Source organism: Crinia signifera, chromosome 8 (assembly GCF_055691185.1).
Source record: "Crinia signifera chromosome 8, ASM5569118v1, whole genome shotgun sequence".
Lineage (NCBI taxonomy): Eukaryota > Metazoa > Chordata > Amphibia > Anura > Myobatrachidae > Crinia > Crinia signifera.
Window position 1 is genome coordinate 67,285,424 of NC_139224.1, and position 16,541 is coordinate 67,301,964.

At 43.3% G+C, this 16,541-nt stretch overlaps 1 protein-coding gene across 3 annotated transcripts in view; it reads right to left on the minus strand.

Moving 5' to 3' along the window:
* Positions 1–16,541, minus strand: part of L3MBTL2 (L3MBTL histone methyl-lysine binding protein 2) — a 176,564-nt gene that overhangs the window by 39,345 nt on the left and 120,678 nt on the right. For 2 of the 3 annotated variants that reach the window (XM_083156631.1, XM_083156630.1), the window contains 2 exons: positions 4,765–4,912; positions 961–1,043 (listed from right to left, as the gene is read on the minus strand). The exons of the other annotated variant lie outside the window; for it this stretch is intronic. In XM_083156631.1, coding sequence (XP_083012757.1) covers positions 961–1,043; positions 4,765–4,912 — 231 coding nt within the window. The remainder of the gene's footprint in view (positions 1–960; positions 1,044–4,764; positions 4,913–16,541) is intronic. 3 annotated transcript variants of the gene reach the window in all.

Genomic DNA, 16,541 nt, shown 5'->3' on the forward strand with positions numbered 1-16,541 from the left:
GGTGTGCCTATGAGATGCCCATACAACATATACAGTATGTAATAACTGTAAATTCTGAAAGTGTGATTTAAGTGTCTGGCGAACACAAGCGCGCCATTCTAATACTTTTAAATGGTGCTGGTTGCTTTTTTAGGCTGGCGTATCTACACACAGGCTGAAGCAGGGTGCTATGACAGCCCCCTACAGTAAATGTTGATTTTGAATTAAGTACAAAGCTCTCTGCCAAGGGCCTGATTTTGAGGTGGATGTTCAGGAGTGAATTACAAGTTTTTGCATCCATGCATGCGCAGAAGTGAACCTAGTATTTTTGCACATGCCTGTTCTGTTGTAAGTTCACTGGAACTTGGCCAGAACAGTCTATAAATTAAATATAATATTTTGAGGGAGGAACTGGGCAGTGACAATATGGAAGTTTCATGGGATTTTTGTGAGTGTTGTGGGGGTGTATCAGAAGCTCTGTGCAAGTTGAGTAAAGGATGCCAATATGTAGCATATACAGTATATCTTTTGTACATAACATAAGGATGGTGCAAGGTCGAATAATACTGATGACTTTTGCCAACATAAAATAAATGGGTGGTAAGGGTTTCCACTTATGCATGCACAAACTAGTTGACTGAAATTTTGCATCAGCAGAAGATGGCTGTCTGCAACTACGGCCACTTTGTGTACAACTATATCCTCTCAACTACAGTATGAACGAGAAAATGGAGTATAACCTCTTTAAATGGATAAAAGATTGGTTACATGGTATTTCAACTTGCATGCGCTTTACAGCAGTAAGGTAGGTTACCTTTTGCTTAACATTTAAAAGTCAAGTATTGATATCATTTTGATGGATTATAAAAGAGGAAATTTATACTCTAACTAAAAATCTTTTAGTTTAAAAGCTTAAGCTAATACAGTTTCCGGGACTATCAATGAACAACATGCAAAAAGAAAATGTAACATGCAACTTACATTGTTAAATAATAATGTAGGTGCTGTCTTGGAATTTGTTTTCGACAAATAATTTCCCCAAGAAAACTGGTCTTTGGTATAACCTGTAGAAAACACATTAAGTGGCTTAATAAAGCATCATTATTTACTTATTTAAATTTACGGAGTTCATGTATTCTTTAATTCTGTCAGTCAACTGCAATTCTCAGTTAGCTGGCTACCATACTTACCTGTGTTCTTGGAGGCTCCCAAATCTATTGTGGCAATGCCAGGAAAGGTAGGTAAGTCACCCGGAAGTCCCCACTGCTTCCCATTTCCTGATTGAAGTAGGCGATACAGGCGGCTTGATGACCTAATTTGGAGACTTCATCATTGTGCCACCCCTCTCTCTACAATGCCGGAAAACATGGCTCTGTATAGCAGAAGTGGGGTCACGATGACATACAGTAATTGATTTATCATGCTCCATACCATACTTCTTTTATGTGCAATGACTCCTAAAACACCCACCAGGCTACCTCCTTCCAGATTGGACAGCCAGGATGTCAGGAATTAGGCTGGCGACCAAATTGAAGCATATATAAAGATAGTGATCCAAAGTGTTTAGTGATCCAAACTAAACGCTAATTATCAGCAGCTGTCTCCTCAAAGAAGTCCACCCAGTAGTCCACATGTTGGCACATGTTGCTCCTCTAGTTATCTGGGGATCTTAACCAAAAAATACTTTACCACCATGGTCTCTGGAGCACTGTCCGAGCAATCAAGTTACACACTCCTTTATTAGCAGTGCATGAACCATGCTCCATGACTTCTTGATTTTGGCAGGTCCCCAAAGACACAAAATCCACTGATGCTTCAAAATCCAGACAAACATAATCCTGGTTTACAATATGCAAAAAGATAATAGCACTACACACTAAATACAGGTAATGCAATTTAAAAAAAATAGACATTTATTTTACAGAAACAAATTCAAAAAGATATGTTGAATAGCTAAAAAGGCTATATAAAAAGAAATACTAGAACAAGAATAAATAGCTGCAGTTATTCGTGCACGTTTTAGTAAGATTTTCAAAGTCACTTTACATTCAGGTGTGTCCCGTTCCTTTTTGGGCCCAAAAAGAGGTTGTAAATCCTGATATCAAGTAGGTGTCAGGAGTATGTGGTAGCCCTCCACTGTGCTTCCTCCCATCAGGGTGGTAGGGATGGCATTTCCTCCACAGGAATGGATTACCGGGATCAGGGAACTGCTAGATCTTGTGTTGGCAAATTAGAGAGGTGGGGTTCCTCCACAAAAACGATTGAGCCTGTATGACGATCCTGCAATCCAGGGCTGCACAGTAAGAACTTATTGTAACTCCACTATTCGCAATGGCACCTGGAGACACACTCTGGAAAGATAAACACTGGCAGCAATTCTGGTGTACCAATGGCCAATGCATTTTGCTGCTCCTGCAGCTTTTTCAAGCTTTTTGAAGTGTATTAAATGCAGTCTTCCACTTATCCCTGGCACAAATTCGGATAAGGTTATAAGCTCCTCACAGATCTAACTTAGTGAAGATAGAAGAACCCTTGACCTTGTCAAACAGTTCGATGATGAGTGGGAGTGGATACCAGTTTTTAATGATGATGTCATTGAGCCCACAGTAATCTATACAAGGTCCTAAAGATCCATCTTTCTTTTTCACAAAAAAGAATTCAGCCCCAGAAAGAGAAGTGAAAGGTCGGATTAATCCTTTTTTGAGGTTTTCTTGAATATATTCTAACATTGCCTTGGTCTCAGGGATGGACAACAGATAAATATGACCTCTTGGTGGAACTTTACCTGGCATAAGAACAATTGGACAGTCCCATTCTTGATGAGGCAGGAGAATATCCACAGCCCCCAGACCTTCAAAGTATTGTGGGAAGGTTAGAGCAGCTGAAAAATTCTCAATGCCAATTGGCGCAATACCTGCAGAACCTTTCACCACCACAGGCACCTGCTTAATCTCCACCACATTAGAGGCATCTCCGGCTTCAGCTTAATCAGTACTTCCATCTCATCTCCATTTAACAACTCCTAATAAATTTGATGGAAGCCCTAAACAGTGCCATGGTTTTTTGAACCAGTGCGATGTCCATTTAATGCTACAGTCTTCTTATGTCCCTACAGCAAAGACCCAAGTAGCTTATATTGTGTAACTACTAACCAGTCCAGTCCTTGACTGGGTATCACCCTTATGGGCATGTTCAGATCCACTACTCTCAGATTATCTGGCTTTTGTTTCTTCTTTTGGACGTATCTTTGATGAGCCTGGCAGGGTTACTTCTGCAGCCTCAGAAATATAAAAAAAATCCACCAGGGAAGCCACCCTGTTAGTCACTATGTGATCCAGTTCCAGACCCTAGCATCTCAGTTGAAGTTGAACGAGGAGGCGCTGGTATATGCCTTCTGGAATGGGCTCTCCAGACACCTGAAAGATGTTCTGGCTACTAGGGATGTTCCAGCCAAACTCAATCTTATCTCCCTCTGTAATAAAGTAGAGCGCCAGATTGAAGTAGGAATGAGTGCTCTAAACTTCATTATCTTTCTGCACCTAGTACACCACCTTCTTTGCTACTGGAAGAGCCTCTGCAGGTTTTATTACACCTTGTTACATAAATAAACTTGAAAGGAATTATAGAATGCAAATTAAAGTTCAGGAAAATCCACAAAGTCTTTGAGAAATTACCCTTTAAGATATAGACGTGGTTTCTCAAACTTAAAAATTGTTCACTGAAGATAATGACGAACAATGCTGTTGAAGAATGCAGGTGGTGGCAGGGCCATAAGTAGGGGGGAACTAGGGGGTCAGGTGTCCTAGGTGCTGGATGAAGAACCTTGCATCCAAATCCCGTTATCCCCGGGAACCGGAAGTCATGGGACAAGAGTGCCAGAATCCCGTACCACCCCCCCTGCTGCCACATTTTCGCCCCCACCCCTCTGGTGCCTGCCAGCAAAGAGAGGAGGAGGATAATAGTGGAGAGGCTGAGAGGACGGCAGGCAGAGTGTGCACGCTGTCAGCTCCAGTCAGGTTCCCCCTCCCCCGGTGGTGACATCAGGTGCAAACCGGTCCCTGGGCCTTCCCACCACGTCTGTATCTGCTCTGTGCCGGGAGCTGGAGGGAGACACCACCGCCTGTGATGCCGAACAAGTGCACCAGACGGAACGCCGCCTTCTTCGCACTGGACATTTTTCTGACTCTGCAGGAGCACGGCAACATGGTGTCTGAGTTGTGGGAGGCTATGCCCATCTGCAGACTGATCAGTGATTGTGGTCCGGAGACCCCCAGCTACACCCCACCCTCCCTGCTTCAGTGTATGTACTGGCAGAGACCACCTATAAAGTATGTGTATAATGTATGTCAGAATATCCCCGCATTATTATGGCATTACCATCAGCTTTGTTGTGGTTTTCTTTTCTTTTTTTTGGGGGGGGGGGGGGCACCAAAATACTGCCTTGCCCCGGGCGCCAAAAAACTAGTTTCGGCCCTGGTGATGAAAAGGATAATACAGATCTGGATACTGGAATGGAGGAATTGGCCTGGCGAAGATGAGACGGAGGAGCAGAGGAGAGAAAAGGTTCAGGACATCTGCTCGCTGGCTGAAGGTTAACTGGAGCAGATCCAGACAAGGGGGAAGCAGGCAGAGGTCTGGCTGAAGCTGTGACAGGATCTCTGAAGCAACACCAGAAGCAGGCTGAGCAGAGTGATAGCAATGGTCAGAGCAAGCCAGGAGTTCCAGGAAGTAACTGCTGGTTGGTTAGTTAGTTATGGTTAGTTTCATTAAGAAAAAAATATATACCCTTTGGAGGTGTCAGTTCAATCTTGTTCTTTTCACAGAATCCTGCTGGAAATATGGAACTTGATGTTGCATGATAACAGAACCATTCTGACCCATCAGTAGAAGATGCACTGTCCATGCCCACCATCAAATATCCTTCTAGTAGCACCTAATGAAAAGAGAAAGCATTATACAGATTTGGACAGGGAAAGGGGTCTATTTACAAAGACTTCAAAAGGGATGAAGGGGAGAGAGAGAAAATACAAACCAGTACTTGTGTATTATCACGGCGCCCACTACTCCATTTGCGTAGTGGGCTATTCAGGGTAGTGAAATTGCATCGTATGGCATGCAATGCGATGCAATTTTCCTATATAATGTATTCACTGCTCTGTGTCTGTGAATCCATTAAAAAGATAGGATGTGATAAAAAAAATCGCATCGCATGCCATTATTGTATGGCAAGCGATGCGATGAGATATCGGTTCTGATGGAACCTAGAATAATGCCATTTAATGGTAAAATTACATATAATGTCATTTATTTTGCTGCGAGGGGCGGAGGTACGCGTCCGACCGACCTTTTCGTACCCCCACTATCCACATCGGCGTGGAGTCAATTTTTATATAGTGTGACAAGCGTAACGAGCCACCGAGCCGGAAGCGTGGTGAGGGGACGCGAATACATCTAACTTAATACACGTCCCCTCGTGGGGCTCGCCACACTATATAAAATCAATTCCACGTCAACGTGGATAGTGGGGGTATGAAAAGGTCGGTCGGACGCTACCGTTGCGCTCGCCACGCTTCGGGATCACGTCGATACATATAATGTACTATAGCATTATATGTAATTTAATGCTATAGTACATTAAATGCCATTATAAGCATCAAAATCGCATTGCATGCCATACCATAACGACATGCAATGCAATGCAATGCGATTTCACTACGTTAGCATACGTAGTAAATTTGGGCACCATGATAATACACAAGTACCCACCAACCAAATCAGCTTCTAACTGCCATGTTGCAGGCTGTGCTTAAAAAATAACAGAAGCTGGTTGGCACACTAATAGTGGTCTGTATATCTGAAATGATGTATACCTTGTATTGATCACTATAATTAGATGGGAGTGCTACCCTATACAGCTAACATATTTTAATTGAAAAAAAAAACCAAGAGGAAAGAACTGTATTGTAAGGGCACAATAAAAAACTTCTGTTTTATTACGTTCTAATATAAAAAGATAAGTTCTTCAATATTTGGAAGACTGAAAGAAGAAAGGCAGTGGAATACATGGATTCCTACCCTGTTTCCCTGATAATAAGACCTACCCCAATAATTAGCCCTACCCTTATTTCTGGACAACGGTCCAAAATAAGCCCTACCCCGAAAATAAGCCCTAGCTTAATCCCCATTTTGCCCAGTCCTTGTGCTAAACTCCCAGCTCCGCTAAACCCCCCCACCCTCCCGCATGAAATGGATGCTGCTGCTACGGTAGCAGCCCTGGTACCGCTGAAGCCTCTGCTGGCATCAGCGGTCCCAGGGATGCATTGTGCATGTGACGTCACTGCGCACCTCAAGGACTGAGTGGCATCTGTTCACAGACGGGAGCGGAGTGACAAAGCGGCGGCGGAGGAAAGGCTGAGTGGCTGAAAAATGCAGAAGGAAAGGAAAGCGGCAGTTGTGCTTAAAGTATAAGATGATTGAGGGGCATGATGTAGCTAAAAGAAGGACTGAGGAGCTAAAATAAGCCCTACCCCAAAAATAAGCCCTTTGGTGTTTTTGGACTGAAAAAAAAAATAAGACAGTGTCTTATTATCGGGGAAACACGGTATTTATAGAAGACATATACACATACATAGTGCTTGAAGATCAAGGTAAGCAGATTAAAATCACAAGTGGGGTGTCTGCTTGAATTGTTTATGCAACATTGTCAGTTTTAGGTGATGTTGAGATGAAAATTTATTCAAATCACTATGCATATGTCTCAATTTGAAGTGGAATCCAATACCTGGCCTATATTCAGTGTTCCTATATAATCATGCAAGTTCCTTTACCCACCATGCATAGTCTGTTGGGAGTTGACCTCAAACTCTATTGTGGTGCTGACAGAATATTATAATCTTCATTTTTGAAAATATTATCGACAGCAGCCAGTATACTAATAAATTCTACACATAGGGGGGAACTTACTAACATGAATATGCCTATGCCGTTTTCAGACATATTTGGCTTTAGCCTGCATGGATCAGTCAGATACATGCAAGCTGCTGTGCATACCTCCCAACTTTGGAGGAGTCTGAGGAGGGATGCAGCTGCCACGCGCCGTAAGCGCGTTGGAAAATTTGGGGAGTGGCCTAATTTTGGGGGCGTGCCCTATACTCGCGGCTCTCCCGTGAGGCCACACCCCCATTTTGCTGCTATGGGGGCATGACCTAGAGCACAGGTCTTCAACCTGTGGCCCTCCAGATGTTGTGGAACTACATGTGCCAGCATGCCCTGAGTTTTTTTGGCATCCTATTATAGGAAAAAATGTGGCAATGCATGTTGGAACATGTAGTTTCACAACATCTGGAGGGCCACAGGTTGAAGACCTGTGACCTAGAGGCTCTGTGAGCCTCTAGCCATGCCCCCAGCCCCCTGGCTACGGGAATAGACGCTGTGCGCACGCGCACAGCGTTTATTCCCCGCTGCTTAGCAGCAGACAGGGGGGACTCCCAACAGCCCCCCCTCACCGCGGGACACTGCCGACCGCGGGAGGGACAGCAAGACAGGCCCTGATAATCGGGACTGTTGGGAGGTATGGCAGTGTAAAAAAATATATAAAGATGAAATAAATAAATTTAATGAAATAAATAAATTTTATAATTTTTTTAATATTTGAGCATGGGGCTGGTTACGGCTGGGAGGGGGCACCCCACACTGTTTTTTTAAATGTATTTATTAATTTTTATATTTTTTTACACTGCAGTCTGCACAAATCCGTGCAGGCTGCGGACTTGTATTGTATTTAGCGGCCATTTATATGTCCTTTGACTATGAATATGGCAGAATAAGCCCGTCTACGCCATCGACAAAATATGAATCAGTAAATACGGCAGATTAGTCAATCTGTCCTATTTATGAATTGTATTTTGAGGGAAATACGACAGCTGCCGGTTGTGTTGAGTCATATTGGGAATACGAATGAGTCTTATTAAAATTCTTGGCGCCCATCGCATCGCATACCATACCATAAGGCATGCAATGGTATGCGATGCGACGCGATATCGCGCGATATTGTACAATGTCATACAATTTTAAAATTGTATGACATTGTGTATGGCATACAATGCCATACAATGCGATGCGATTAAAAATTGTATAAGCATCCTAATGGGTGCTTACAATGTGAAATGCACCCCCACGCCACCCCCCCCCCACTATAAGCGTGAACCCGAAGCGTGGCGAGGGGCGGCAGTGCGCGTCCTCCGACCTTTTCATACCCCCACTATCCACGTTGGCGTGGAGTTGAGAATAGAAAGTGTGGCGAGCGCAGCGAGCCACCACGCCCGAAGCGTGGCGAGCACAGCGCGCCCCGCGAGGGGACGCCGATACCTTCACAGGTATCGGCGTCCCCTCGTGGGCTTCACAGGTATCCGCGTCCGCTCGCCTCGCTGCGCTCGCCACACTTTCTATTCTCAACTCCACGCCGACGTGGATAGTGGGGGTATGAAAAGGTCGGAGGACGCGTACCACCGCCCCTCGCGGGCTCGCTGCGCTCGCCACGCTTCGGGTTCACGTTTATAGTGGGGGGGTGGCGTGGGGGTGCATTTCACATTGTAAGCACCCATTTGGGTGCTTATACAATGTTTCATCCCATAGGGGGAAAAAATCGCGTTGCATCGCATGCCATCGGGTGCATGGCATGCGATGAAAACATTGCGCGATGTACATCGGGGGCGCCGCTATAATACACAAGTACCAAATTCTTAGTACATTTTGGAAATAGTATCTTGACAGTTTGAATACATTGTACATTGCACAATTATAGGCAGCTGCCTATGAACAGTAGAGCCGTCCTCTATTCACATGCAGTCTTAACTGTGGGATACAAAGTATCTTTTTCAGTTTGCCATTATTATTGTAATTTGTTACTGTATCAATTGCAGCAGATTATGTAAGAATATTATTCTTATCTGTAAAATGGATATTCTTCCTACTTCAAAAACACCTCCTTGATACTTGTATGTTGGAAAGTTCAAACATTGTACATTGCATCTTTTGTCAACTGGCTATTTCTGTTGTAGTTCACAGATATACAGTATTATTCACAACAAAAAACCCACTCTACATTGTGGGGTATTCAATGCCGCAGCGAGCGGCCGGCGAGGGGGTTAAACAGCGAGGATTGCTGAAAACCAGCGATCCTCGCTGTTTAACCCCCGCCCCGCCTTCTTGAATTCCTCAAAACAGCGAGACCCGCGGCTGCTGCAGAAAACGAACTGCTTCTGGAGCCGCATCCGCCAATTCCCCCTCGCTCAAAAAACGGAGCGAGGGGGAATTGGCGGATGCGGAGGCTGTGTTGAATGCTGTCAGGGTGAGTGGTGACAGCGAGCAGGAAGCCCTGCTCGCTGTCACCACTCGCAAACAGCATTGAATACCTGCCATTGAGTTTCTTAACCCTTTGAGTGACGAGGTTGCTGTGAGATATATACAATAAAGATATTTTGCACATCTCTCACAGGAACATTGGCACTCAAAAGGGTTAAAGTGGTTATATATAAATTCCCAATTATGATACTGAAAGAGGCACTATATCTTTAATTATGATATTTTATAAGTATATTATTATATGGCGCCACAAGGGTTCCACAGTGCCTGACAATACATAAATGAGCAAAAGAACAATACAAGAAAATAGTGATTTACAGTACAAATGCAAATTAGGACAAATATGGGTATGGATCATTACACATGAACTAGGTCGACACCACTAGGTCAACATGACTGAATGTCAACAGGGTCATTAGGTTGACAAAAGCATTAGGTCAACATGGAGTTTTTTACTTTTTTGTCACGAATGTCGACACAGTCGACATGGACCCTGAAACGTAGCACCACTGCGCTCGCCATGCTTCATGCACGTTGCCTCAATACGCTCGGCACACTTATTTATTCTGCCACCATGCCATAGTGGATGGTAGGGCATGAAATACCACCTGTCAGCACGTTGGTTCCCCCCAAAAAGTGAAAAACCCCATGTCGACCTTTTGACTGTCGACCTTCCCCTTGGCGACCTAATGCTTGTGTTGACCTTCAGTCATGTCGACATAGTGGTGTCAACCTAGTGACTGTATCCCACAAGTACATGGTAAATGGAAGACAGTTGCAGATGATGCAATTATAACAGTGGCAGAGATATAGGGGGAAATTTACTAAAGGAAATTTGTAAAAAAAATAGGTGTATTTGTATCCAGAAATACACTTATTTTTGACATTTACTAACCCTGAAAATACGGCAATTCCTATTGATGTGCTATCAATACGAATTGCCGTATTTTCGGGATAGTAAATGTCAAAAATAAGTGTATTTCTGGATACAAATACACCTATTTTTTTTACAAATTCCCTTTAGTAAATTTCCCCCATATTCTTAGAAAAGCACACGAGGAGAGAGGGCCCTGCTCATTAGACTTACATTCTAAAAAAAAAGGGGCAGGTAAACTGGGGCGGCACAGCAGAGATAAGAGTGAGCATAAACAGAGATGACAAATGGTTAGATTTAATGAAAATGTGGGTCTTGAGAGCCCGTTTAAAGCTTTGTAGGGAGGTGGCAAGTCTGATAAAGAGTGGTAGAAAATATCAGAGATACAAATGGAGCCCCTCTCATTTAGCCTCAGCGATCGCCAGAATGTCCCCAATGGCGAGCGCTGGCTGAGAGGGACTCCATCAGACTGGAACGCGCGAGCATCTCACACGCACACACGTCCCAGCCACTCAGCGGCTCGGGTGGTCGAAACTCTGCCCGTCTCCGCTTCAGTTATCTACACTGGATTAAAATTCCACTTTGGTACTGTTGGGGGACGAGTTAATAACAGAAGTTTCACATGTGCGGATGGCTATATAAAGCCTCATTGTGCTGATATGTTTGTATCCTGTTGATGAGAATTAAAGTCTCAAAACGTTGATAAAACAGGACTTGTTTCCATTATTTCCAGATGCCGGAGTTTACCTAGGGAGGGCACCGGGTCCAACCTACCTCACACGTGCCGTGGAGTGCCGGTATACATCCAAAATATACTAATATATAAATATATATATATATATATATATACACACACACATATATATACATACACACACACACATACATACCAGTTGCATGTGAGGCTTACATGCAGATTGTTTTCAAGGCTCACCACAGTGGCCCTTATTCTGATCGGTGCGGATATATCCGCGTGCGTTCGGCCCGCCAATGTTTTGTGTCTGCGCATGTGCAGAGGCGTCTCTGCGCATGTGCGAGTGGGGCGTACGGCCAAATCCCGCATGATATGTGAACACTCCGAACAGGGGGTGGAGAGGGGCGTGAAGGGCTATTTGGGCTCATTACCATATGCATACGCCCCGCGTTTCATGGGAGTTCCCATGAAAACGCTGGGCGTACGTATGGTAATGCGGCCGTGACGCACGTGTAGGGGGTGGACATATGACATCACCGGATGTCAGCTGCCCGCCCAGATCCCTGCTTTTGCACGGAAAAATGTCCGTGTGGTCTGAGGTTGCGGGAGCTGGTGGAGCACTCGGTCCTGCATTCGATGGTCTGCGACCATCGAATGATGGGGGAGGTTCCCTTAGATGGAGGAGGCGTATTCCGTGAAAAATACACGTGCGGTCCGTTCGGCCAGCTTCTTACCGCATACGGACGGAGTTGGCGATCCGTATGGAAGGCGGGGTTTCGCACGCACGGTCCTGGCCGCATATTCGGCTCCGGCCGCACCGATCAGAATAAGGGCCAGTGTTATTTAGCTGTATTGAACTTGCACTATTTGTGACAGACTTCTATAGCTACACCTCCAAGTATATGGAGAGGTAATTGTTTTTAACTTCATAATTGCTGGACTGAAGTGTTGCTATCACTTGCACTATTGTTCACGTTTTGTTTTTGGTAATTATTGCCTACTTTTTTTCACATATAGTATTCTGATTGACACTACGGCAGAATTAAATCTGCTTACAGTGGAGGTCCATTTATAACCTATGCATTAGGGGAATTGCATAGCTATTCAGAGGCTGAGGGGGATGAAATCCTCTTTTAATGACCATTTTGAATCCTCATCCATGGAGGACCTATTAAGGTAATTACTTTGCCTTAAACGTAAGGAGATTGACTTTAAATGTCATGGTATTTCTCGCAGTGAATACTATAGGGCCAAAAAGATCCCGAGAGGACTGAGAGTTAGGCATTCCCCCATTATAGGCAGAAGGGCGTTTTGCCGGAAGTGGGTGCGAATTCAAATGTTCCATTTACTTGATGTTACTTATAATTGATCAATCATCTAAAGGAATAAAAATAATTAAAGACAAAATCGATGCATTTGAAACCATACATAAACCCAACCTGGAAGCAGATTCAACCGATTGGTATAAAAAGCTTAACAGTCAACTTCAGGTCTATATAAGGGATCTTATAACATTTAAATCAGAGAAAATAAACAAAGTAAATCTATATTATGAAAATTATAATGTCTACAGATGGACTGATAATGGTCCTAGATTTGAGGACATAAGGCCATTTTTTCACAGGAGACTGCGAAATTCATGTAACATTGAAACTTCACGAAAATTTATTTCCACTGGCAGTGAAAATTAAACCACTTCTACCCATGAAAAAACTTATTGGAGATGCACCACAGCGCTAGACTTCCAGCTTTAGAGAGTACTTAAGTTGATCCAATTAATCCACTTCTTATGACCTCCAGATAAAAGGAAGGGACCAGAACCCCCCCAAAAATTCACAGAAAGTCCTTCCCTTTTTCTAAAAAATGTTTACATATGATTTTTATTTAAACCAAGACAAAAGCAGTCCTTCTACCCATATCTCTTCACAACACCCTTTAGGGTTAACCACCAGGAACCGTGGCAGAGGCGGAGAAATACACAAGATGCGGCCACCAGTGGCAAAGGAAAGGAAAGGGAAGGGTAAGAAACTCACCCAAAGCAAAGGAAGAACTAATAGTTAATCTCTTTGATCGGAATTTGACTCAGGTCTTATCAAAAGGATTGTCATTTGTCCCCGCTTATAAACCTAATCACTTTCAATGGGAAATTGATAAATACAGATTAAAAGACCATATTGCTAAATCTACGACATTACCATCATCAAAGCCAGTGGTGCCTACACAGGTCAAGAAGTTGGGTTCAAAATCAATATTTGAACCTCAATCCAATAATGCTTCAGTACAAACATTTGTACACTTGTTTAATCAACACACAGATGAGCTGATTAATACAGCTCCGAAAATACAACATAATTTGACTAAACAAAAATCCATTGCTCTTAACCCCTTCCTGACAGAGCCAGTTTTTGCGTTCCTGACAGAGCCCTTTTTTTCAAATCTGACATGTCTCACTTAAGTGGGGATAACTTTTTTTTGCTTTTACTTATCCCAGTGATTTTGAGACTGTTTTTTCGTGACACATTGTACTTCAAGTTAGTGGTAAATTTTCGTCGATGCAGTCTGTGTTTTTTTGTGAAAAATACCAAAATGTCGTAAAAAAATGGAAAATTTAGCAATTTGCAAAATGTTAAATTTTCTGCTTGTGAGACAAATAATCATACCACTCAAAATAGTTAATAACTAACATAGACCATATGTCTACTTTATGTTGACATCATTATTTCAACTTCCTTTTAATTTTTTGGGACACTAGAAGGCTTACAATATGAATAGCAAATTCTCAAATTTTCAAGAAAATTTCAAACACTGATTTTTTTAGGGACCAGTTCAGTTCTGATGTGACTTTGAGGGACTTGTATGTGAGACACCCCCATAAATGATGCCATTTCAAAAACTGCACCCCTCACAGTATTCAAAACAGCATTTTGGAAGTTTGTTAACCCTTTAGGTGTTTCACAGGAATTAAAACAAAGTGTAGGTGAAATTTCAAAATTTCTTTTTTTTTTGCAGATTTGCAATTTTAATACATTTTTCTAAGGAACACAGTACATTTTACTAGAGAAATGTGACTGAAAATTGATTCCCCCAATTCTTTTGTTTTCATAAATATCCTATATGTGGCCCTAGTGTGCACGGTGACCAAACCACAGGCTTCATAATAGAAGGAGCACCTACTTGATTTTGGAGCCTCCTTTTTATGAGATTATTTTTTAGGCACCATGTAGGTTTCTAGGCACCATAAGATGCTAAAAGTTAGGAACCCCCCCACAAGTGACCCCATTTTGCAAACTACACCCCTCAGGGAATTCATCTAGGGGTATAGTGTACATTTCAAACCCCCAGGGGTTTCACCAATTGTGGTACAACTGGGCAGTGAAAATGAAAAATTATTTTTTTTACACAAAAATGCAGTTCTGGCTCCAAATTTGTCATTTTCAGAAGGTATGAAGGAGACAAAGCACCCCAAAATCTGTACCCCAATTTCTCCCGAGTACGGCAATGCCTCACATGTGACCAAAAAATACCATTTGGGTGCATGGCAGGACTCAGAAGGGAAGGAGTGATTTTTGGATTTTGCAGCTCAGATTCTGGTGGAATTTTGGTGGGTGCTATGTCGCATTAGCAAGACCCCCAAAGCACCAATACAGTGGAACCCCCCCACAAGTGACCCCATTTTGCAAACTACACCCCTCAGGGAATTCATCTAGGGGTATAGTGTACATTTCAAACCCCCAGGGGTTTCACCAATTTTGATACAAGTGGGCAGTGAAAATGAAAAATTACATTTTTTTACACAAAAATGCAGTTCTGGCTCAAAATTTTTCATTTTCAGAAGGTATGAAGGAGAAAAAGCACCCCAAAATCTGTGCCCCAATTTCTCCCGAGTACGGCAATGCCTCACATGTGACCAAAAAATACCAGTTGGGTGCATGGCAGGACTCAGAAGGGAAGGAGTGATTTTTGGATTTTGCAGCACAGATTCTGGTGGAATGAATGGTGGGTGCTATGTTGCACCAATACAGTGGAACCCCCCCACAAGTCACCCCATTTTGCAAAGTACACCCCTCAGGGAATTCATCTAGGGGTATAGTGTACATTTCAAACCCCCAGGGGTTTCACCAATTTTGATACAAGTGGGCAGTGAAAATGAAAAATTACATTTTTTTACACAAAAATGCAGTTCTGGCTCAAAATTTTTCATTTTCAGAAGGTATGAAGGAGAAAAAGCACCCTAAAATCTGTGCCCCAATTTCTCCCGAGTACGGCAATGCCTCACATGTGACCAAAAAATACCAGTTGGGTGCATGGCAGGACTCAGAACGGAAGGAGTGATTTTTGGATTTTGCGGCTCAGATTCTGGTGGAATTTTGGTGGGTGCTATGTCGCATTAGCAAGACCCCCCAAGCACCAATACAGTGGAACCCCCCCACAAGTGACCCCATTTTGCAAACTACACCCCTCAGGGAATTCATCTAGGGGTATAGTGTACATTTCAAACCCCCAGGGGTTTCACCAATTTTGATACAAGTGGGCAGTGAAAATGAAAAATTACATTTTTTTTACACAAAAATGCAGTTCTGGCTCAAAATTTTTCATTTTCAGAAGGTATGAAGGAGAAAAAGCACCCCAAAATCTGTGCCCCAATTTCTCCCGAGTACGGCAATGCCTCACATGTGACCAAAAAATACCAGTTGGGTGCATGGCAGGACTCAGAAGGGAAGGAGTGATTTTTGGATTTTGCGGCTCAGATTCTGGTGGAATTTTGGTGGGTGCTATGTCGCATTAGCAAGACCCCCCAAGCACCAATACAGTGGAACCCCCCCACAAGTGACCCCATTTTGCAAACTACACCCCTCAGGGAATTCATCTAGGGGTATAGTGTACATTTCAAACCCCCAGGGGTTTCACCAATTTTGATACAAGTGGGCAGTGAAAATGAAAAATTACATTTTTTTACACAAAAATGCAGTTCTGGCTCAAAATTTTTCATTTTCAGAAGGTATGAAGGAGAAAAAGCACCCCAAAATCTGTGCCCCAATTTCTCCCGAGTACGGCAATGCCTCACATGTGACCAAAAAATACCAGTTGGGTGCATGGCAGGACTCAGAAGGGAAGGAGTGATTTTTGGATTTTGCGGCTCAGATTATGGTGGAATGAATGGTGGGTGGTATGTGGCATTAGCAAGACCCCCGAAGCACGGTGAAATTATGAACCTAATAATCCATAGATGTGTGGTATATTTTAAAACACTCCTTTATACATAGGCCGGGTTTGTCGGGGCAAGTGTCACACTGGAAAATAGTTTGCTTTCTTATTCCCTTTTTATAGCAAACTTTGCACCTTTTTTGTGTCCTGCCCTTTTTTCCAGTGGAGGGGATTTCATCAGGAAAATGCTGCCCTGGTACAATACGGGGGCCAGTACTAGAAGTACTGGGGCCCTCAGCCTGCTGGTTCCCAAATATTAGGCCCTTTATGACTTCCTCTTGAAAGTGCATAAATGTCCCCCTCTGGCCGGTAGAACGGAATAGCACGTAAGCGTTATACAGTGCCATCTGGATGATATACACGGCCAGCTTCTTGTACCAGATTTTTGTTTTCCGCAGGGCACTGTACGGCTTCAGTACCTGATCT